Genomic DNA, 25,507 nt, shown 5'->3' with positions numbered 1-25,507 from the left:
GTTTCGGTAGACTCGTAGTCCTATACCGTGCGGTAACGAGCACCGAAAGGAGTAAGAGATATCTCTGTTGAACATAGTAAGGCAAAACGAATGCAATGTTTATTCATTCATGTAAGAAATCCCCTCTATCTTAGGCTAAAGTCCGTGATTGTAGGGCAGAGATACAGTTAGTCAGTCAATCCCGCAGGAGAGATGTAACCGCCAGCACAGAGATACGGTTAGTCAGTCAATCCCGCAGGAGAGAGAGACGTAACCTAACGCGCATAACAGCGGACGAGCTGGTACTGGCTCGGTTGGACTGGAGGACAGTCACAGCAGCAGCTTACGATCGTCGTCTCTTAACTTTATGCCTGGGTTGCCAGCTACCCTATTCTACGAAGAAATAGGTCCGTTATTTTTTAGCAGAAAGAGACTCCAAGCTGGTATATTTAAGCGAAACAGAAAACGCTAAATATATAGATGCGTTTGTGTCGTCATAACACTACTATACAACGGTAAAAGATAAATCGGAAACTCCTGGAAGGCTGCAGGGAGTAACGATTAAATGTCCTTAAAGTAATAGACAATAGACCTCTCGGTTGCCATCCGAAGAGGTAACTACAGCAAGCGTATATGACTTGAACCAACCAGTAGTAAAATAACGCAAGGCAAAATATGATATTATATTACAATAAAGTTTGTTCATACTTACCTGGCAGACATATATATAGCTGAATTCGGAAATACAGCTACATACATATCTGACAGGCCAGTTTCATGAACAAAACTTAGAGAATCGAAGCAGACAGCTCAAGCTTCTTATGTTATTGGACATAAGCGTTCATTGACGTAGTCTACGAGTCTATTTCTTGTACGAGTCTGCGAATGATGAATGAGAGCTCTTCCGAATCTTGTCAATAAAAGCTTATCCGCTTACGCAACATAAAGTTAATGAGATGTTTGTCAATGAGAACTAACCCATTTACGGGACAAAAAGATATTTTATCAATGAGGGGAAACCCACTTACTTGACAAAACGATAGTATATATTGTCAATGGGGGAAAGTCACTGAATTGACAAAACGTAATCCAGGAAGTCGAGCATTTTATTTTTCCGATTCCCGTCTCAAACGAGGAAGGGGGAAGAATCCTGTTAAGAGACTGGGCTTACGGCAGGTAGAACGATGATGATCAATTCGGCAGCGTAGTCCCGACAAGGAACTAACAAAATCTATCATCTGAAAAGCCCTTTCAGATGGGCTAAAAAGCTTGCAAAATATCCTGGGAAGAGGAAGAAACTCTCCAACCAGCTTCCTCTCCCGAATCACAACTAATGCCTACTAAAGCTTAAAATTTATTGGCAGTATGGCAAAGGAAGTCCTGTCTTGCGCTTTCCTGAAGAGCGTCCTTTTGATGAGTGCCTTTGCAAGAATCCTACTGAACGTTGCCGAGAGTCCTGACGTGCAGGACGTCGAGCTTTTACATAACCCGTAACTGCCTTATCGCAAAGTCATGACTGCGGTAGAGCAAACGAGATCTTCCCTTGAGCTTTCCTTAACTCCATCCACCTTTGCGAAAAGAATATAATATTGACAGAGACCTCTTGAATTCACGAAACCCGAGGTCTTGCTGGGTTTCGAAGACAAAGTTGTCTGTTCACTTTAAGCTTCCTCCGAAGTACTGCTTACTTCACATTCTTTGCATGTGAGGTATAAGGTATCACCGAAGGTAGAGGTAAAAATTCTTGAGGCCCAAATCGTAAACAAGAGCTTGAAGAGTTCAACAGAAACGTTCAGCCAGGCGACACACCTGGCGTGCGCTCGGCGTCCACTGGCGCGCGCGCTCGGTATCCACTGGCGCACGCTCGGCGTCCACTGGTGCGCGCTTGGCGTGCACCCGCGCGCGCCTGGCGTCCATCCGAGCGTCCCGTCCAAGCCGAGCGTCAAAAGAAGCATGCAGAAAAGCGTCACGCTCCTGACAGGCGTCAAAACAAGCGAGAGAAACTGCCTTCAGGGAAGAGCGAGATACATCTCGGAGAGAAATCCGACTGCACGAAGCAGTCTCAGGAGAAGGGTTGATCGTGTGAGAATACGAGGGGCGAGGGAAGGGAACGCCTTCTTATTCTCACAGTAACAAAGCTCGGACGTCCGCTCTCAAAGCGTCCTGCTACTAAGACTTCTTTTTCATATTTCTCGGTGGAAAGACATACACGTGATCAGGCGACGTTCGCCTTCTTACTTCTCACTGAAACGCATAACGAGAGAGAGAGGACGTGAAGCGTCCTCTTCTATAAAGCTTCTATTTAGAGGGCGCGAGTCCTTCCGAAAGCTCCAACCCCTGTGCGGGGAGGACGCTTCGGAGGACGAGAAGCAATCCTTCAGGATTCGTGCACGTGCACGCACTTTGGCAGTCTGGGGATTTTCATCAGAAACTGCCGAAGGCACGCCAGATCGGTGGGGGTTCCTCGTAACCCTCCTTCGGCTTTCGACATGCTCTCTCCCCGGGTCCTGGGAGTCAAGCAGAGGTCCCGGCCTAGAGGCGAAATAAGGCCAATCTGACGCACCCTACACTACACAAGGGGCACTGTCACTGCACTTAGCCACTTCACTATTGCTCTCTAAAGCAAGGACTTTCGATTCTAAGTTACGAATCGAAAGAGTATTAGAGAAAGGGCAATAACCTCTACAGACACTGTTTAGGGCCCGAAGGCAACATTACAGGGTTAGGAGTAACAATAACAGAAGTAGCACTCTTCACAACAATGAAGGAGAGCGATCACCTCTCGCAGACATATTCATAACCCGTAGGCCATACTACAGGGTTAGGCAAAATAAAGTCTACAGGAAGGTTAGCAGGTTCACTACCCTGACTTTTGTTTACTGATTAATTGCGTACATACGAATCATACGTTTTCCTTACGGAATTAGACATGTTTACTGATTAATTGCGTACATACGAATCATAGATCTTCCTTACGGAATTAGACAAAGTCTCACACTCCTTACATGACAAATCTCAACAAAGAAGCAAGACCCATACCCCTCGTGCATACCAAGTGCGGATCTACCGAAGCTTTCGGTAGCCACACCCTATCTTTGCAGACAACACCCTCTGAAACTAGCCTAACTAGATTCAGATATCTTATGCAAAAATGAATCAAATTCAAATCATTTAAGATAGCGTATGCCTAGCCACAAATCCAAGTAAATAAATTAAAAGACAATTAGGATACTTAGCGGCAATGAAGTTTACAAAATCTAAGACGGAGGTACTGGAAACAGGTGTTTCCAGCACCGGCGACAGAAAAATTATGAATAGAAAATGGGAATGGTTCCTGATACCCGCCTCCCAGCGGCGGGAATGGGTACTAACCACCTGGCCGACCACTGCGTGTGCCGGAAGTTTTTTAAATTCTGTCGGACTTCAGAAAATACAGCTATATATATATCTGACAGGTAAGTTTCATGAACAAAATAAGCAATTACTATACTGATCACAACATAAATCAAAAGTTAACATTTAGACTTCAAAAAATATCTTCAACAGTAATTACCAGTTTCCTAATTATTAGCATTTTCAGTTCTGTTATTTATTCTCTCAAGAGTATTTCTGTCCTATTATAAACTTCCTACATATGTAGTTCTTTCTTTTAATTACTCTCTTCAATTACTGGAATGATAAAAGACAATTTTGCTTTTTTTTAACAAAACTAGCTTTTAGGTCTCACACTGAAAAAGTTGAAAATGTTAAGGAAAAAATAATACATAATTAGGTAATGAGAAGGTTAAAAATTTACAATATCCAACTGAATGTAGATTACAACAGATGAAGTGACTTGGGTTCTAACTAGTAAAATAAAACAATTAAATATTTCATTTGCCAGAATTCTAACAAATCACAATGGTAGGTTATCCTATCCCAAACAGTTTAAGGATATATAATAAGATACACAAATAAGCTAGCCTACATAGCAGGTAAATCAAACGTCTCATATGAATACACCTATGAAATAATTAAAAAGACCAGTACTTTAAAATTAGCCTAAACTGTTTTACTATGATGATAATTGAATGTAGCTAGAAACAAAAGCACATTAGGCCTATGGCTATGCAGCCATATCTAACTCATATGTAGCAAATTTCTTCTTTACATCACAAGCTGAGCAATTACCAATGCACATCATTCTTTATTCTTAATAATAATATAAATCTTTTTACATAACATTCATACAAATGATTTACTTGTCAAAACCACAATCATATTGAAAAACCAAATCACCAAATACTCCTAATTATCACCATCATATATTCCCCATTCCTCACCAGTATCGTAATATAAATAATGGTGAAAGACACAGACTATTTAAGTCAACAGTCTATCTACTGTCTGCAAGTAACATATGGTTACTGGACTTAAAAGAAGAGCTGGCCAAAACTTTCATCTACTGTATTGTTATTCAGACTACTTAAGTATATCTTAGTTTTACCAGACCACTGAGCTGATTAACAGCTCTCCTAGGGCTGGCCCGAAGGATCAGATATTTTTTATGTGGCTAAAAACCAATTGGTCACTGTATAGATATTTAATGTTATGCTGTATATTAATTACGTACAGTTTATGAACATTTTGTACATTTACTTTGTATTATTCTATAGAAGAATTATATTTATGTTCCCATTTATATTTTCTCGTTGCACGTATTGTAAGACCACTATTTCGTTATGCATCGTGGCAACAATGTAATTAGATGTGTCAACACTGCCTTTATTTCCCGCCATATGCATAGTCAGTCTCTGTCCAGTGGTCATTGTAGTGACAAGCGCGGACCTGCTTCCCGCTACTGTCGTCTTGATGTCTGTTTATCTTCATTACAAGATTTTAAAGAACCTATGGATTTAATTTGTCACCCCTTCATTCCATTTCTTGCATGGATGTATGTGGCAGCATCCCACACATGGCGCAGTGAGTAACCGCACGTTATGGACTCCAAGAAGACGACCGCCATTGCCGCTTTCTTCTCGTCTCGCACATTGGATTCCTTACAGTGACTCAAGATATCAACGACAACAATTTACTACAGTGTCTCCAAGAAGGATACAGTGTCTCCAAGAGTGATACAGTGTTTGTGCAGTGCAGGGTTAGAGTGACAGTGTGCCATAGTGTTGTGTTGCATTATATTAAAGTGTCCTTGCCAAGCTTTCTTCAGGACATTTGAACTTTAGCGCCTGTTTTCTCGGGAGCCCCCACCATACATCCTCCCCTCGTCATGCATCGATGGTGACTGAGGCCCGAGGCGCTCCCCCAGAGGCACTCTCACCCCTCCCGCCTCCCCTCTGGTCGCTAGCTCGCAACACTCACTCACCCCACCCGACTGCCGCTTATTTCACAAGCGCACTGACAAACATTGTAATTTTTAAATATCCAAAGTGCTTTCTTTCGCTTACATACAGCGACTTGGATATTTTTCTGGCATTCTACTGATCTCAAGCTCTCTTACGACACCGAACACGACATGGCTCAACAAGAGGAAAAGCTAATTGATTTAATGGATCAGACAGCGGATGAGACAGAGGAGCAGACAGCGGATCAGGCCGAGGATCAAACGCAGGGTCTGATGAGAGACGAGGTACCTGTGCACCTCCCCACTGCTGATGAAGATACCAGCACCACTCTCCCTCCTCCCCTGACTCCCAATAGGACAGGAGACCAGAATAATGACATACTTCATCTTATACACTTTCTGCAGACTTCCAGCATGCAAGAGCAAGACCGACGACGACAAGAGGAGCAGAACTTCAGACTACAGATGGAGCAATCAAGACAGGAAGACAACCAGCGGTTCATGTCTCTTTTCTCCTTGCTATCAGGACAGATTGCGGCATCGCAACCCCAGCAACCTAACCCCATGATTGCACCTCCTTTTGCACCTGTTCCCCCACCCCCTGGCTTCTCAGAGCATACACCTACAGTTTCTAGCAAGCCTACGGTCCATCCCCCACCTCTTCTGCAACAAGATGCAACTTACCAAGTGTTTCGTCAATGGAGACTCCGTTTTGAGGATTATGCAGCATTAGTTGGACTTGATAGGTTACATCAAACTTCCCAGCTGATTCACCTGAGAACTTGCATCTCCCTGGACGTCCAGCGCCTGCTTACGCATACACTGGGCATCCCTCCCAACACATCACTTTCCCTTACAGAGGTGTTGGATACACTGCAAAAGCACTTTGCAGCCTCAGAAATGAAGCCTTACGACGCAGGGAATTGTTGTCCTGCAAACAGGCTGTCGGAGAATCGTTTGCAGACTACTACGCACGCCTCAAGGATCTCGCTGATGAAGTGGACTTATGCACTGGCAACCCCACCTCCTGCACCGAACGGCAATTGCAGATGGTAATTTTGATGGGTGTGAGAGACGAAGAGTTTAATACAACGCCTTATCCCCCTCCAACCCTCATCTACCCTCGCAGAGTTCGTGACATGCTGCCGCTCCTACGAATCTACACGTGCGACTGCATCAGCCATTGCATCTTCCCCTAGTCAGGTCAATGCAGTATCTACATACAAGAAGAACCAGCGTCTACAGAAGAGGACTTCTCATCGATCTCCTGACCAACGTTCTCACCAGTCTCCTAACAGTGACCTTTGTCAATATTGCTCTCGCAAGCACGATTCCGGACAATGCCCAGCCACGGGTGCATCGTGCAATAACTGCGGACGCACGGGTCATTGGCCCCGCACTCAGAAATGCCCTGCTAAGGAAGCTCAGTGCAAGACCTGCCAGAAACAGGGACATTTTGAGAAGATGTGCAGGTCGACCAAGAAAAGTCAGACTGGGTACACAGCTTTACCTCCTCCTAATAAGTCAAATCCCAGCTGCTGTTTTGTGGGTAATAACTTGGGTAGCGAGTCCCCCACACCAGTCACTGTCTCTCTGTCATTTGGCGATATATCAGCACAACTCCAGCTAATCCCCGATACAGGAGCAGACATCACAGTGATTGGCACCATACATTTGGATGCACTCCGCATACCTCGGACAAGGCTCGAACCTCCACCCATGACAGACATTGTAACAGCAGATGGATCCCCCATGACACCGGCTGTAGGATGCTTCCAGGCAAACACTTTCGTCTTGGCAACAAGTCTTGCTCAGCAACCATACATGTTCATGAGGATATCCAGACTCCCCTCCTCTCCCGTGAACATTGCCGAGCTCTCGCCATAGTGTCGCTGGAATTCCCGAAGCCCATCCTCAAGGTAACACATGTCAACAGATGCGCTCAGTTTCCTGCCTCTGCCATGACATCGCCCGCAGCTATTAAGGACTATTTCTTCAGCACTTCAGCGACGTCCTCATATCCAAGAAGGATCTACAAACCCAGCCACTAAAGAAAATGGCAGGCCCTCCGATGAGGATTCACCTGAAACCTGGTGCTACAACCATTCGCTGTGCATACACCCAGGCCCATTCCGTTTGCTCTCAGAGATCAAGTGAAAGAAGAACTTGACTCCTTGGTGCAACAAGGAATCATCAGACCAGCAGGCGACGAACCCTCTGAATGGTGCCATCCCATGGTCTTGGTACCCAAGGACAAAGGTGTGCGCATCACTGTTGATCACACCCACCTAAATTCTCAGGTAGCCCGCCCTACACACCCTTCACCTACGCCCCATGATGCCGTCCGCAACATCTCTCCTACTGCGAAGTACTTCACCACAGCGGATGCCCTGCATGGCTATTGGCAAATGGAGTTGGCAGAAGAGGACCGCCACCTGACTACATTTATAACTCCGTATGGAAGGTTCCAGCACTGTCGCGGCCCGATGGGATTTTCAGCAACAGGTGATGCATACTGCCTCCGTGGAGATATGGCACTACAAGGTGTTCCCAACTGTGTGAAGGTTGTAGATGACATCCTCCTTTCCGACGAGGATCTCCCTTCCCACCTACAACACGTGCACCAAATGCTGACCAGATGCCGTCAGTATGGCATCACCCTCAACAAGGAGAAATTTACTGTAGCCGCCCCTAAAGTTAACTTTTGCGGTTATGTCTTATCATCCGATGGTATTGCAGCAGACCCTGACAAGGTATCAGCTATACGCGACTTCCCTACACCGTCCAATGTCACAGACGTCAGGTCGTTTATGGGTCTCGTCAATCAACTTGCCGACTTCACTCCAGACATCGCAGCAGCAGCACAGCCCCTACGTCCACTTATGAGCCCCAAACGCTCATTCGTCTGGACGCCCGATCCCATGAGCGGCATTTAAGAAAGTCAAGACAGCTCTGACTTCACCACCTGTCCTGGCACCCTTCAATCCTGCTCGCCTGTGGTTCTACAAACAGATGCCTCACGCCTATACGGTCTCGGCTATGCCCTACTTCAAGATAACGGCCGAGGTCAGATGCGTCTCGTCCAGTGTGGCTCTCGTTTCCTTACGGATACAGAGACTCGCTACGCCACCATAGAGCTGGAGCTACTTGCAGTCACTTGGGCGGCCTATAGCTAAGTGCCGCCTATACTTGTCTGGACTTCAACATTTCACCTTAATGACTGACCATCGCCCCTTGATACCAATTCTCAATCACTACACTTTGGATGCTATTGAGAATCCACGCCTTCAACGCCTCAAGATGAAAGTGGCCCCCTACATCTTCACTGCAGTATGGCGCGCAGGGAAACAACTTTGCATACCAGACGCCCTGTCTCGCTCCCCAACCAGTCGCCCCACACCTGAAGATGAAGAGGAGTGCACTACTTCGACTGCACATGTCAGGCGTATCGTTGCCAGCACCGCCACTTCCACTGACGACCAGGCAACAGGACCCATCATCGAAGAAGACAAGTCTCTACAAGAAATCCGCACGGCCGCATCCCAGGATCAAGATTACAGTCGTCTCGTTCACTACGTCTCCAACGGTTTTCCTACCAACCGCTATGATCTCCACGCTTCGCCCTCCGTATTGGAAGCTGCGGGACAACCTTTACGCGGATGGAGAGTTAGTATTGTATGGACCCCGGATCGTCATCCCTGCAGCCCTCCGTAGACGCACCTTGGATCGACTCCACGACAGCCATCGAGGGATTGAAGCTACTCGACGTCGTGCAATGCAGACAGTATTCTGGCCAGGTATCAATGCAGATATCAAGAGTAAAGTAGAAAGCTGTGAGGCCTGCCAACAGCTTCTCCTAGTCAGCAACAAGAACCTTACATGTGTGACGACCATCCATCCCGGCCCTTCGAAAGTGTGTCAGCTGACTTCTTCCACGTAGCAGGGAAATTCTTCCTTGTTATTGCTGATAGACTTTCAGGCTGGCCTGTGGTTGTTCCCTGTGGACGTGACACAACTGCAGCCAGAGTTACAAGAATGTTCTGTGTTTTCTTCCGCGAGGTTGGTGTTCCATTCCGCTTACGAACTGATGGAGGACCCCCATTTTCCAGCCATGACTTCAAGCAATTCGCCGACCGCTGGGGAGTTCATCACATCATCACTTCTCCACATTACCCGCAGGCTAATGGACACGCAGAAGCTGCAGTGAAAGGTGTTAAACACCTTACATCAAGACTGCCCCATCCGGGAACATAGATTGTGAGGCTTTGATAGAGGACTGCTGGAGCTTCGGAATACACCGAACCCTGCTGGACGCTCCCCTGCGCAGATCCTCTATGGCCATCCTCTCCGTACTTGTGTTCCGGCTCACCCCAGATCATTCACAGAGGAGTGGCAAACCAAGACTGAAGATTACGACCGTCGTACTGCTGCCCAAACCGACCAAGCCATGAGCCCTTACAATTCTCATGCCCGCCCTCTACCAAGCTCACCATCGGCCAACGAGTTAGGATACAGGACTCAACGACGCTTCGATGGGACAAGGTCGGCAATCGTGATGGGCCGCGGAATGTCAAGAAAGTATGAAATACGCCTTCCAAGTGGTCGTGTATGGTTTCGAAACCGAAGACATTTACGCCCAATGGCTAATATGAGTGATGACACCTCTCCCCAAGTCCCTGTGTCCCCTTGCTCTGGCCAGGAAAGAGAGCCATCATTCGAACCCTCCAATGTCCCTCGTTCATTCACCTCGACTAGCTCACAGGAATTAATGTTCCGCTCGAGACACTGCTACGAGCGTAAAGGGGAGGGAGGTGTATAGATATTTAATGTTATGCTGTATATTAATTACGTACAGTTTATGAACATTTTGTACATTTACTTTGTATTATTCTATAGAAGAATTATATTTATGTTCCCATTTATATTTTCTCGTTGCACGTATTGTAAGACCACTATTTCGTTATGCATCGTGGCAACAATGTAATTAGATGTGTCAACACTGCCTTTATTTCCCGCCATATGCATAGTCAGTCTCTGTCCAGTGGTCATTGTAGTGACAAGCGCGGACCTGCTTCCCGCTACTGTCGTCTTGATGTCTGTTTATCTTCATTACAAGATTTTAAAGAACCTATAGATTTAATTTGTCACCCCTTCATTCCATTTCTTGCATGGATGTATGTGGCAGCATCCCACACAGTCACCTAGCAACGGGACCTACAGCTTATTGTGGGATCCGAACCACATTATATCGAGAAATGAATTTCTATCACCAGAAATACATTCCTCTGATTATATGTTGGCTGCGCCAAGAATTGAACTTTGGACCACCGGATTGGTAGCCGAGCGCAAAACTACTCTTCCAACGAGGAACTAATATTTTGGTACTTTATAGCCTAGTAACCTATCCATTAAAATATGTGAAAATTAGGGAAAATGTTTTGTGTAAAATATATGATTGCAAATAATTCCAGTAGTGGCTACTGACATTTGTAGATGGACATCCGCCTTTATCAATGAGTAAATATTCCATTTACAAGACTACCAGAGACGTCTTTCCTCTAATCTGAGAGAACCTTCCATATTTACAGACATTTTTTTATCTACTGGAGTTTCATATAATGAGAAGCTCTTCCAAGATTTATGTCTGCTAAACTTATAACAACTGAAACACGAGTTTATTTCAAGTGCATAAAGAATTCACTATCATCATCATCTAAAGTAACTGAGTACGCCTCAAACAATGTAACTAAAGAACTGAGACAAAGATACATAAGCACATAAACAATAAAACAAAAGGAAACAATAAACACATGTTGTAAAGTAGACAATAAAGTAGGTTTCCATCTCAAGAAATGAACTCACTCTCCCTACATTCACGTAAAGAGTGAAGTTCATTATTGTCTAATAAAAAAAAATTAGCGGGGACAGCTATGGGCTGTTTTCCCACAGCTGTTTTCTCTGCAAAACAGTATCTTTTATCATAAATATAAAACCAGTATCCTTCACATTAAATGAAACTAAGAAGCAATAATTACCTTTGTTCCATAACTGAAAATTTCCCAAAGTACAACTCCAAAGTTCCAAACATTGACTTCTAAGGTAATGTGTGGCTTGGATAACATCTCAGGAGGCATCCACCGAATTTCAAGTAGGTCCTCAGCAACGTACATTCTATAATGAGACAAACTTAACATTAACAGAAAGAATCTTTGTGAAAATAATGTTTGTCATTAGAAATTTAATGAGTGACTGAATGATGATATCCATTAATACAAAATATTTTAGGCATATAAGTTTCATGAATATCACTGACACCCTTATGTTTGGTCAATAAATGCTCCCTTATGTCTGGTCTATAAATGCTAAGTGAAGATTGGCCAAGGCACCAACCATTCATTGAGATGCTACTGCCCGAAGAAATTGAGCCTTTTATGACTGGCCAGACAGTCTGAAGTATACCCATCACTTTAAGTGGGGCACTTTCTCTCTGTTCAAACATACTGCAAACTAATTCAACAGAGTGATATAAAGAACACAAAAAAAGCCAACCATAACTATAAAACATGGATACTGTAATGTTAACTGGAAAAAAGTATATAGAAAAAGAATCAGAAAAAATGGTACCAAATAGTGATCACCAGAAACAACTGGAAGAAGGTATACAAAAGGCAAAAGATGTAGGCAGAGTAATATCAGAAGAGGGTTAATGAGACAGAGATACAGTGGTGGAATAAAGTTATACAATGGGCAAAGAGAAACAGAGCCTTCAAGCTCAGGCATAGGATGGGAGGGGAAGATGAGAGATATATATATACAAGGGAAAGAGGAAGGGAAAACTAAAGAGACATTAAGAGCATAACCATACCAATGTTAAGATTCGTGACAACAGTACAGTGGAATATCATTACCAATAGGAGGTACAGTATCCCAAAGCACAACAAAAGACTGAAATCTTAAAGATTATTCCTATACAATATACTGTAAGTTTGCATTCATATCCACGATCTTCAACCCAATATACTGCATTATACATAGACTGAAATAAAAGTCTAGATGGATCCCAACTACTAGTAAGGATGCTATTTTGGCCATTTATTCACTGTCTGCACTATTACCATATAACAAGAATGTGATGAGAAGGGATTAGGAAGTCAGAAAAGCAGTAGATAAGGAGGCAGCAGGACATAACCTGTATGAAGGTCCATGAACTCACAGAAAAGGGTAATACTTGATGACCTGGAACAGATAAGAGCTACGTCAGAAAGAGAAAATGGCAAGAGAAAGATGTGAGATCTTATTTACTGTCTAGTGAACCGCCGTATTCACGTTCTCAAGATTTGCGGGCTCTGATATTAGCAGGTTTCTTTATGGAACATATCTACCCATTACTCGCAACAAATTTGCCTTTTCGCTGTATTTTTCATTGAGAAATATTCACTAAATTAGTGTATTTTCATATCAATTTCATGACTAAATGCACTTTTTGTGATAAAACTATTAAAACATTCAGGTACAGGCAGTCCCCGAGTTACGACGGTCTCAGCTTACGACGTTCCGAGGTTACGACGCTTTTCAATTATATTCATCAGACATTATTTCCAGGGTTACGATGCCTACAACGCTCATCTGACAGATGAAATATGACACCAAAAATGCAAAATAATCAATATTTGAAGGTTTTTTTTATGAAAAATGCCATAACAATGATATTTTTATTTTACAATAAAGTTTTGTACATACTTACCTGGCAGATATATACTTAGCTTACATCTCTGACGTCACGACAGAATTCAAAACTCGCGGCAAACGCGACAGGTAGGTCAGGTGATCTACCTTACCCGCCGCTGGGTGGCGGGTGTAAGAACCAATGCCCCTTTCTTGTCAGATTTTTCTCTTCCACTTGTCTCCTGAGGGGAGGCTGGGCGGGCCATCAATCATATATATCTGCCAGGTAAGTATGTACAAAACTTTATTGTAAAATAACAATATCATTTTTGTACATGAACTTTCCTGTCAGATATATACTTAGCTGATTGACACCCTTGGTGGAGGGTAAGAGACAGAAATTAACAAAGAAAAGGTAAAACAACACCTGTTGTAGGGTATAAATAACCTTGGTTCTTACCTGTTTAGGCTAAAGACTTCATAGGTACTGTCTATTAGTCTGCAAAGCCAGAAGAGCTACAGCGAGGGCGTGACCTACAGCTGAAAAGACTCTTTGGGTCTACTAAAGGGATTTGAATTTGATATCCGCTTACTTAGTAGAATCCAAGTCAGATCATGTCAACGGGGGTTTGCCCTCTTATATGACAGAACCTGTCCACTACCATTGCAGGGAGCTTCAAACCAAATCCGATCACCTAACCAAACTAAAGTTATTAGCACTACGAACAGAAAAAAGATGCCTACCTGCATCATTTTTCATACAACCATATGAACACAATACCAAAAACAAGGGAAAAAACTACAAAGGATATGTTCCAGCTCCCTGCCCCAGCACCGAATCCGCCGATACGTACGGGCCTAATGCGAAGCACTCGTCATACGTAATCCTGACGTCTTTAAGGTAGTGGTTGGCGAATACTGAATTGCATCTCCAGAACGTAGTTTTCATCAAATTCTGAAGAGACATATTCTTATTAAAGGCCAAGAAAGTGTCAATGGCTCTCACCTCGTGAGCCTTGACTTTCAGGAGCTTGAAATGTTCTTCATTACAAGATCTATGTGCTTCCTTCACTAGACTTCTAATGAAGAAAGACAGCGCATTTTTAGACAATGGTCTACTGGGGTCCATTACAGAGCACCATAGTCTGTCCTCAATGCCCTTAAGGGTCTTCTTCTTCTGAAGGTAGTATTTTAAACTCCTAACAGGGCAAAGAGTTCTTTCGGGTTCTTCCCCTACCAGGGCAGATAATCCACGAACCTCAAAGCTCCTTGGCCAAGGATTTGAGGGGTTCTCATTCTTTGCTAAAAACGAAGGAAGGAAGGAACAAATCACGGAATCTCCTTTGAAACCTACCCTTCCTTCTAGGGCATGAAGCTCACTAACCCTTTTAGCAGATGCCAAAGCCATGAGAAACAGAGCCTTCCTCGTAAGATCTTTGAAGGAGGCTAACTGGAGTGGCTCGAACCTCGAGGACCTTAGGAAACGGAGAACCACATCCAGATTCCAACTTGGAACTTCGGTTGAAGCTTTTTTGGAAGTTTCAAAAGATCTTAATAGATCATGCAGATCTTTGTTATCTGAAAGATCTAAGTTCCTATGTCTGAACACTGCAGCCAGCATACTCCGATAGCCCTTGATGGTAGAGACTGCCAAACCGCATTTTTCTCTGAGGAAAACGAGGTAGTCTGCGATCTGAGTCACAGAGGTACTGGAAGAGAAAAACTTCTGGTTTCTGCACCACCGGCAAAAAACGTCCCACTTCGACTGGTAGACTTTAAGGGTCGAAGGCCTTCTAGCTGAGGCGATAGCCTTAGCAGCCTTTGTCGAAAACCCCTTCGCTCTGACAAAACTTTTGACAGTCGAAAGCCAGTCAGATTGAGAGCGGGGAGGTTTTTGTGATACCTGTCGAAGTGGGGTTGTCTGAGCAAATCTACTCTTTGTGGAAGTGCTCTTGGAAAGTCCACCAACCATTCCAGGACCTCTGTGAACCAATCTTGGGCGGGCCAGAACGGAGCTACTAGCGTCATTCTTGTCATCTTCGAGATCGCAAATTTCTTGAGGGTTTGTCCCAGTACCTTGAAGGGGGGAAAGGCATAGACATCTAGTCCTGTCCACCCCCCTGCTAATTGCCAAATTCCACAGATACTTAAAGCCCCTCTAAAAATGCTTATAACTACCTATTTTGATAGTTCAAACACAAGACAAAAAGCCTCTAAAAATGTTTATAACTACCTATTTTGATAGTTCAAACACAAGACAAAAAGCCTCTAAAAATGCTTATACAGGCAGTCCCCGGGTTACGACGGGGGTTCCGTTCTTGAGACACGTCGTCAAAAATCCTAAGAAAACCTTACTTTTAATGCTTTTGGGTGCATTGAAAACTATGTAAATTGCATTTTTGTACATGAACTTTCATGTACAAAAATATCACCCCCAATTACCGGGGGCCCACTGTAATCCCACAAAGGAAAATGCTAAAAAAAGAAAAGTTGACAAAAATGAAAGGCACTAAATTGTTAATTAAAACTACATAAGTCAACCAGTAACAAAAAGCCATGTGGTTAATATCTGTTGGGAAAAAGCATTTCACCTCCCATTACAAGGGAGAAGAAGGCATTCTGATAAAAAAAATCATTATATGCTACATATCTAAGTCCTCCTCATACTAAAACACTCTTGAGGGGTGAAAATGTACCACCTAGTTAACATGTCCAGTACAAAAAAGAGCATTTCTTCCAAGTGCTTGAATCTTTTCAACTCCAACTGGAACTGTTATGAAAATTGTTTAAGGTGGTACTATCCTCTACATAAAAATCACTCGCAATTAGTGTTAAGACAGAAGTAGTTCAGATCCCTACAAGGACAAAAATGTATCCACAGATGGTACAGAGGAATTAGCTACAATCAAGGCCACCAGGTTGATGGTGAGGTTACCTTTTGGCCACTTAACTTGGATTAGATTTTTAATATGTACTAATGGGGCAGGTTTACATGGTTTACAAGGATTCAAGTGGTACAATCTCTAGTACTGGAGATCTTCAAACTAAATCCAAAACATGGCTGAAATTGTTGGAGAAACTAAGACCAATTTGTTTGGGAACAGTGATATTAGCAAAGGCTGACTTCTGGCCCAAGCTTGGATATTATGAGACAATGAAAATACAAAGTTATGCAATGAGCACTACATCACAGAAGAGTCACAAATAAGTTTCTCAAAAAAGCTGGAGTAAATGACACATAAAACACTGGTTCTCCATGCCAAGGAATTTCTCACATATCTTTCAACTTTTATAACTAAATTCACCATTATAAAATAGTTTAGCTACAAAATTAAGTCCTATTTCTAGTCTTCCACATGGCTCAGCTAAAGGGTCTGTACGTACTGATATGTGGTGAAAATATATAAGCAAGGTAAATGTTACACAGCAATGGTTAGCCCAAACAGGCAGAGCAAAAATCCTTTAATGCTATTAAGCCTTAATGGATGGATACTCTCATAAGAGTAGCAATAACAGGTTTTGGGTTGGTGGACGAATTCACTCATGGTTTGTTTGTTTGTATGGTGATTTTGCGTTGCATGGAACCAGTGGTTATTCAGCAACGGGACCAACGGCTTTACGTGACTTCCGAACCACGTCGAGAGTGAACTTCTGTCACCAGAAATATACATCTCTCATTCCTCAACGGAATGCCCAAGAATCGAACCCGCGACCACCGAGGTGGAACGCTAATACCATACCAACTACGGCGCTGAGGCGCTATTCACTCATGGTGCCATCAATTTGGGGGAATCGAGCAGGAAAGAGGCTCCATTACTTCTATAGCTCATAAATTCACTAATGGCAACTTTTAAACTGGCTCAGCTTGCTGATTCTAGTCGGTTCATGAGCTAGTTGTATACTTGACTTCAAGATGAAATGTAAAGCCCCTGTCTCTCTCACATGGTCTTTTTATATATTTGCTCATATATATACCCAGGGGTTACTGTTGGTTTTAGTTCATATCTTTTATGATAGTATGTTATTATAATTGTAATTTTGCAAAAAAGTGCAAAGAAATATTAGAAATAACATGTATAATCCAAAAATGTTTCTACATCTTCAACCTCAGTAAATTTACATAAATATTTTACAACAAATGTACCCAGAATTTGTTACTGATTGTAGTTCTTATCTGTCTTGATATTGTGAGAGCTGTAATTATAATTTTACAAAATAAAATAATATTAATTATTAAAAAAACATGTATAACTTGGTAAAATTTATGACTGTCTTGTAAAATAGACCCCACAAGGGGTTGTCACTTCTCATGGAAGATAGAAAGAATTCTTTAGAATTTTTTTTTCTTACACCATGTGCACTTGCAAATCTTCCTCTTTCCATTGATGTATTTTTTCTTAAAATGGCCAACCTCAAAGTTTCCTCAGCCTGGGTGCCGCTTATGTTCTTTTAGCCAGGCTCTTAAGGGTTAAGAGAGTCCGGCACAAGGCACACTACAAGGGGCTACCACCTTAATGGTCACATTTTTACAACTGCTCTGCTTCTCGTAACTAAAATTTAAAACTTAAGTCTACTGACTTTGACCAGAAATAATGGCATTAGTCAAAATAACTGGTTTGGAATTCATACAAACATGCATCTAAAGATCCGAGTTTTACTGACACCCAGTAACCATACTTAACCATACCTGTTGCATTTAATTTCAGCTTCATAAATCTTGACCAACAAATTTTCCCCAACATAACAATTTGAAGCCATTAATGCATTATATACATAACATCTGCTGGCTAAGTATTCCATACCTGTAACAAAAAGAGACTTATTACATGTATATAAGATAAATTACAATATTACAACATTACTTACAGATTACTGTGTCAAAGACCAAAGAGAACATTGTAAAAGTATGTATTCTGTATTACATGAACAAATATCAACATTAATTTGTTACAAGAATAACTAATGCATAATTATTGTTAAATATCAGTTCCTCATTGGACAAGTGGTATACGTGGTCGTCTACCATTTTGGTGGTCACAAGTTCGATTCCCCACTCTGCCAACAAGGAACCAGAGGAATTCATTTCTCAATATCATGTGGTTCAGATCCCACAATAAGCTGTAGGACCCGTTGCAAGGTAACCAATCATCTACACACAAACCATAAGAGTATACATATACATGACTCAGTGGTTTCAAATCCCATGATAATCACCTTTTCAGCTTGATCCCTAATTGATAAAGGCAAGCATTGGCTGTTACTTCTTAATTATTCGCATCCGAGATATTTTCTTCACAAATGAATAAAAGACTTGAATGCTTCAATTTTCTAAATTTGGTAAAGCTTTCCTCTACTTTTCAAGTGTGAAAAGGTCCAACAATCATGACAGACTAATCTTTTTGAGGACTGATTCCGAGAGATCAACCTAAACGATCTCGTACTTCTACTTGAGGTGTTATTCCAGCGACTTAATCAATCTGCAATACTATTACAAAACTATATTAATAAAATGACACTTGCATCCCTGTCTTAATTGTTTATCATTATTAACTCCCTATCATTATGCAAGGGCTTGTGTTGGCAAAAGTCCAGTATAATCTTATTCAACCAACCTGCATCCTCAAAACAACCTGAAAGAATTGTGTCACATCTCTCTTTTGCTTCTTTCTTATGCCATTAAGTAATCAGAAACCCAACTGTATTTAGTTAAGTCTATAAGGGGTACATCATTTCTCTCTCCTTACGCAGTACACAGTAAATAGTAGTACAAGTTTGCTGCATCACCCTTTAACCCCAACTGACCAATAAGTTAATATCCTTTGCAGCTTCAATACATACAGTCAAAGTCCAATAACATTTATCACATTGTGGATTTAAAACTTTGCATGCAACTAGGTCCAAAAAGTCACTACACTCACAGAAATGTCAAACTTACCAGCTGCAACCTGTGAAGCAATCAGATACAACTCATCTATTCTGAGGAAATCGTCTGCCTCTCCATTACTCCTAGACTCTTGTGACTTGGGCGAATGAGACATCAAAAACCTTGGTAAACAGCCCTGAAGGTTAAATAGTCATTTTTTTATGATGCTGTGCAATTTTCATAAAGCACAATTTGAAGCTTTTATAAAATATGAAAAACTTTTTCATATAAACCCATCAATAATATTTAGCCTCTGAAGCTTTGAAAATGAAGAAAGCATAACTAGAAAACCAAAGGCTGAATGACACTGCATATGTGCACCTTTGACCCATAAGTTGATAGAACAATTTAATGTCATTCTTTCACATATAAATTGTAAAACAACTAGAACGGGGAGCTGGGAGCAGGCACATTTTTATTATTGATGAGTCTGCTTGAAAAATTTTGTGTTATTTCATAAAAGCTGTAACTGTTTCATAACAAACCCATAAACCATAAGTAGCCTGAAGTGCCATTCAGATAGGAGGATAAGGGAAAAAACAATCCCCAAATGCAGCAAGCCTCAGGTGGGCCTAGAATCATTGAGAAGAAAATGTCAGGCCCAGCCATCTGTCTGAAAACAACCCAAAAGTGAAGCAATCATTTGAAACATATTTCTAAAAGTGTGCAAGGAATAAACCTTTCAAGAGCGACATAGCCACTTGTAACCACAGAAGTTCACAACTCCAAGAGGCATAATGGATGAATTAAGGAATTTAAAAAATAAGAAAGAAAAATGTACAAAAAAAACTCTCTCAAAGGCCTCACATCACACAGTCACATCACAATGGTCCTTTTAAAATCTTAATTACATAACTTTCAATCTTAGAAATGTTTCTTTCTCAGATACCCTGGAATAGGCTTTACATAACAAAACCAGTGGGAGACTGGGTCCTTCGAGACACTGATTTGTAGAAACACAAAAGCCTGGAATCATTCAATCAAGGATTCTTAGTCCTCATGAAATGATGAACTGGTTCAATGATGACAATCCTCAAAGTGGCCAGTAAACAGTCCAGGGAGAGCAAAAAGGTCAGTAAGATGACCCACAGGCATTGCTAATTACATTTTTAAATAAAAAAAAAAAAAGTGAGGGAAAGACCTACAGTGTGGATTATATTGCCCGAAAGAGCATGAAATTCGTTCACTTCCCAGGAGAAAACAAGACGGTAAAAAGGCTGCCTTCCAGTCATTAAAGATACTCAATTGCCATAATAGTAATTTTTTGGCTCCTTAAATTTTTTCATACATGCATTCACTTTACAAAAGACACAAAGAAGGAATAAAATAGGAAATAAAATGGAAAATGAGATCACTTTCCTGTTCACCAAAAAAAAGGGCTTCTGAAATTCTAATAATAAGAGGATCAAAACTGAAAAGATGAAATTGCTAACTGCTAATATATTCCTTTAGTAATACAGTATTCTAATAAAACAATATTAGTCATTGTTGTTCAAATTCATATCAAAATAAGACCACTTTTTTTTTTTTTACAAGAATATCACATAAGATACACATACCTGTGAACTAACTTCAAATAACATGGAAATCGGCTCAGACTCAGTTATGACACCTAATAAACACATTATGTTAGGATGATGCAGATCTGCTAAGAATTGAAGCTCTTCAAGGAAGTCAGAACGAACTGAGTTGGGCATGTTTTCCTTCAATTCTCGGACAGCTACTGTTACCGGTAACTCATCTGGTGATTCTGCTAACAATAGCCCCTTGTATGTCTTGGCTGATATGGAAAATAACCTTAATGTAATACATGTCTCATCAACAAATATGAAGTTGTTAATAATAATAATTTTAATAATATTAATAAAAACAATAATAATAATAATAGCAAATTCAATGATACTACAGACTCAAGTTCTCTCCAAACCTCTTACAATACAAAGAGGAACAGCTCAAACAATACTCCTGACAGAACAAAATCAGTAAGGATCGACAGTCACAGACGGCAACTACACTTTCACCCTTGTCCTTGTCCTTTCACACCTTTGCTCACTTTTCTTAGATGTCTCCATTTAGAAAGCTTACTCAACTCCAGATATACAAAATGATAGGATGATAGGAGAAAGTTCTAACAGGCAGAAAATCAGAATGTAACAAGACGTCCAAACTTAATGGCATCCAAAAAAAACGTGGGGTGGTAGGTGGCCCTGACTCACCCACCTGCCACTAGTTAATTAAATTACTTTGTTGTGTAGTTAACCGATTGTTCCTACTTGTGCTGAGAAATACTCCTACGGAAAGGCAATGGTTTGTATTCCCATAGGAACCATTACTATTTTTACCGCTCCAATCTGGTCAAGAGTACTACCTTCAGCATGCCTAGCTCAACACACTGCACGTAGTACTAAAGGCTCTTTGCTGCAGTGTTCTTTTGGCCCCTGACTGTATAATTTTCAGCATTTTAATTTTCATCTGTTTCAAATGTCTAACTCACTACCTTTGCTTCCTTCAATTTTCAACTCTCATACACAATATTCTAAGCAAGCCTTTTGCATCTAAGAATGTTATTTGCAAGACTAGTCAAACTATCTCATAACAGTCCCTTCTGCCATTCTTCAAGAACATCTCTATGTGATTATTCTTGTGACTCTTCCAAACCAACGGCCATTACTCTGTGGTCTTTAGATTGTGCGCCTAGTCAAGATCTAAGGAGACCATTGTCTTGACTATCCAAGAGTAGTCTTTCACAGGGAAGAGGAACTGCAACCTAACATAGGAAGCTTAAATATACCTGCCTTGCACAAGTCTCATGGAAGTAGCAGCAAAACAATTTACATAACACCATTCTGTGTATTTTACTATCTTTATGACTTCTTACCTTGTGTTTTAGTGAATATCTGTAATCTTAAGAAGGAAAAATGTATAGTATTCTGCTTACACCAAGTGCATAAAGTACACAGATCTAAATATCTTCTTATTTTTCTTGTTGCAGTATTTATTGAATACATATTCAGTAAATTTTGTAAAATTTTATCTGCAGTACATAACCATTATGTGGAAATATAATGTAAATAATAGCAACAACTTGGGTGATTCGACTTCATTAGCATCTACACAGATCAAGGCTGAATTGATTCAAGAAATACAGAATTGTTAAATGTACATACCAACATATACCTACCTCCTCTGTAGGCATTAACATGCAAAAAGATGTTTCTGTATATTAAATAAATACAGAAAAACAAAGTCATAAAACACAAAAGCAGAACAAAGAAAAAACATTGCTAAGAGCCAACAGGCTATTTACAGGATGTCAAAGATAATGAATTTCTGCATCAGAGAGATTTTGTAGTGTACTAACTTTCTAAGAGCTCACTCATTTCCTGTGTGCCACTATGTACTTTATTAGCTTAAAATGCAATTCTTAGTAACCACCAAGCAAAGGAAATAAGGCATGTGAAACATGTATGGCATATATAAAAAAATGTCATAAGTCATTTAGGAAATGAAGAAGAAACATTTATATGGACCTAATACTTACCAAAACTTCCTATTCCCAACTGCTTCAAAAATTTTATTCTGGATCGGGGAACTTCTGGAACCCCACATGAATAACTTTTGAGTTGCTGCATATGACCTGATGACCGCTTTGAGAATTCTGACCCTGAAGTTAATTTCTTTGTGACCTTATTTATTATATCACACATCATCAAATATGGCAAAGGTACCTGAAAAGGTATGTATTGATTAATCATTACAGAAGGCAATAAATATAGTTACAGAAAGGGAAATTAGCCTCTATTAGATCATAAAAAATGCTATCCAAATACAGAGCATAAAGTATTACAAACTATCTTATTTAATTTCATCTTTAGTGGTATTTTTCACTACATGTCATATTCTCTACGTAGTAAGAACATTATTCTTTCCACCATTTTGTACTGGATGATGCTTTAGTCTATATGTACATACTAATCATACATGTGTTGTAGGCTAGAAAAATTTCCACACATATAAACATAGGCCTATTACCAGGAAACACAAAGTCACATTTCTTCCAGTAATGAATTAATAAATTCTTCAAGCAACCATATAGGCTATATCTGCTACATTGCGCTAACTTATCCCATGCCAGGCCTAGAAGCTAGCCAGCCAATGAAGGTCTAGTAATGAATAAATTAATGGTATGCTAAATACAGACAAAGCTATTATGAACCCAGCTAAACTACTCTCAAGATGAGGCCCAGACCAAGTTCTGATTCTGAATCCTGTGCTTCAAATTTGGCTGTTTCATTAATTTTTAGTGTGGCAACTACAGATCTCCCTACATAAATAAAGAGAACATATTACATATCAGTGGATCTTGTAAAGGGTTTGACTAGAGTACAAAGTCAAACAATTAGATGGACTAAATGGACATTAAAAAGGCAGAGGGTTGCAGAATGACCCATTAAGCTAGTGATGTTACTCTAACAAATCACAAGCTCTAGTATATTGAGTATGGCAGGTACTATATTAGATGAATCTAAGGTGAAATTTTGTTGTCAATCAATAATCATCATTGAACAGCTTGCTGTTTATTACACTAATGGACGAAGCTACAAGTCAACGCTTGCATAAACACAAGTCAGGGTCTGTGGCAGACAGACCACTAGTAGACTATGGTGTGACACAACTGTGTGTAACAAAGTGTTCACGTACCCTTTAGCATAGTACAGTGGGGGCCTATAGCTCGCGTCTTATCTCTCCTCTGCAAGGGCTGCAGCCAAGGTAGATGCCACATAGGCTTCTCCCACATAAGACACGACTGCTACTGAAGGCTCGACACCAATCACCTCTTTCTGGGAGCAGCAACAGCAGATGACATAGTAGGCCTAAAAGCAAGCAAAAATAAAATCTTAAAATCCAAGTTCCAACTTAGCACTTGGCAATGGAGGACAGAGTGCGAGTGTTTTGTGAGTGAGGATAATTCCTCCAATCACAACTCCTTAACTACCAGTTAAGTACCTTACTTCTAAGAAGTTTCATTGAACTACCTAGGCTATTCCAGCTTGCAAAGGGAACTCTCACATACAAGGAGGTAGGTAGTTTGTAGGCTATTTCTCTAGGAGTACTTGCTCATTAAAATTCATAAAACGCTTTCCTGCATATCTGTAAGATTTAGAGTCAGATTAGGGTAACTGACCGAGCAGCGACATAGCGGCCACCTTCCCGAAAATACTTCCGTTTATTGCCATGAGCATTAGTCAAGAGTTGTGGCCCATCCGGGCAGCACACCGAGACCTCTACGCTTCTCTCGAAATAAGTGTTTTCTCCTAGATTACAAAATAACGGCATAATTCAAGTGCTTTTCGGGAAGTGACCGCGTTCCAAGAGAGGTGGCCGCTGTGTCGCCGCTCGGTACACTAAGGCCTAGAGGGATTATGTTCCCAGTCATGTATCTAAAAACCTTCCAGCATCTGAGGTTAGGATGGGATGTACCCTTGTTGAAATATGGTTTTTCTTGGGTATTTCAATACTTTTTGTTATAGGCTACCCATACCTAGTACCTAGTATAACTTTTAGGTAAAAAAGATGTTACTGCTGGAACTTCTTAAGAGTATTTCTATACCTATAAGCATTCCGCATCGTTCATCCCCGTGAATACGAAAGCACCGGGAATTGGGGCGTTATATTTATTTCGCTGTGTATAGTACAAGCCCCTGGGGGTTAATTACAATCATCCAAATAAATATTAGTACTTAAAATTCTTGTTCAGAAGGTAAAACTGCATAGAAAAACCGCAACTGCCATAGTCTAGGCCACCGTGGAATAGGTAGTAGTACCTAATAGCCTATAGATCTACCCATCTTAGGTCTAGTTTGCTGAATTAGTATTTCTGGTGAGAGGGGGGAGGGAAGGGAAGTGGCAAACTACTACCTACCTAGTATACAAGAAAAAGTGGGCTGGTTCGCAAACAAAATTATAGTAAAGTAGGCATAGCCTAGGTTAGGCATAAGCTGTGACCAGTAGGATAAAGCAAACTGGGTCACGGATACAGCTAACTGCCGTATCTACAGCAAGTCAAGACCGCAAATACGGCGCCAATGACAGAATCTGCCGTACCCTCACCGCACTATATTATTTGTACGGCAGGAAGTCTGAAATTGACGCATGCGCAATTCACTGCCGTACCAATATCTACCACGATCGGGATACGGCTGCCGTACCTATATCCTGTGCCTAATAATAACGTCGATACTTACAAGGAAGTAAACGCTGTGTAACGATGTTTACAAAAGTAAGTTTCGTTTCTGGCGCGGTTCGGCGGCTTCTTTTGGAGGCGCCATTCCGGAACAACTCAACCAGGAACTAAACAGGTGCGTTTCGTTAGTGCGGGCGTTCTTCTATCAGTAATCTCTACTATTTGACGACTGCCGAACTATATTTGGAAAATATATACTTTTTAGTATAACTGTTATCAACTTAAGACCGCTACTGATGCAGGATGATGGTTCAAGCCAGTCACTGGATGGAATAATTACCGCCCTAAGTTTATGCCTTGCCTTGCGTTTATGTTTATGATGACTCTTCACGTCGAAGCACCCCGGTTGATTCCC

General features: G+C 41.2%; 1 protein-coding gene across 4 annotated transcripts in view; it reads right to left on the bottom strand.

The window, feature by feature from the left end:
- The window catches only part of LOC135222714 (tyrosine-protein kinase transmembrane receptor Ror-like), a 33,476-nt gene extending 7,969 nt beyond the window's left edge, over positions 1-25,507 (bottom strand). For 2 of the 4 annotated variants that reach the window (XM_064260914.1, XM_064260917.1), the window contains exons 1-7: positions 25,154-25,507; positions 23,610-23,782; positions 22,450-22,636; positions 20,468-20,688; positions 18,921-19,044; positions 17,673-17,787; positions 11,356-11,491 (exon numbers count right to left, since the gene is read on the bottom strand). In XM_064260914.1, the coding sequence (XP_064116984.1) occupies positions 11,356-11,491; positions 17,673-17,787; positions 18,921-19,044; positions 20,468-20,688; positions 22,450-22,618 (765 nt within the window). In that variant the 5' untranslated portion in view covers positions 22,619-22,636; positions 23,610-23,782; positions 25,154-25,507. The remainder of the gene's footprint in view (positions 1-11,355; positions 11,492-17,672; positions 17,788-18,920; positions 19,045-20,467; positions 20,689-22,449; positions 22,637-23,609; positions 23,783-25,153) is intronic. The other 2 variants (XM_064260916.1, XM_064260915.1) reach the window with 2 other exon arrangements.

Source organism: Macrobrachium nipponense, chromosome 8, assembly GCF_015104395.2.
Source record: "Macrobrachium nipponense isolate FS-2020 chromosome 8, ASM1510439v2, whole genome shotgun sequence".
Taxonomy (NCBI): Eukaryota; Metazoa; Arthropoda; class Malacostraca; order Decapoda; family Palaemonidae; genus Macrobrachium; species Macrobrachium nipponense.
This window is presented reverse-complemented; position numbering and strand designations above follow the sequence as displayed.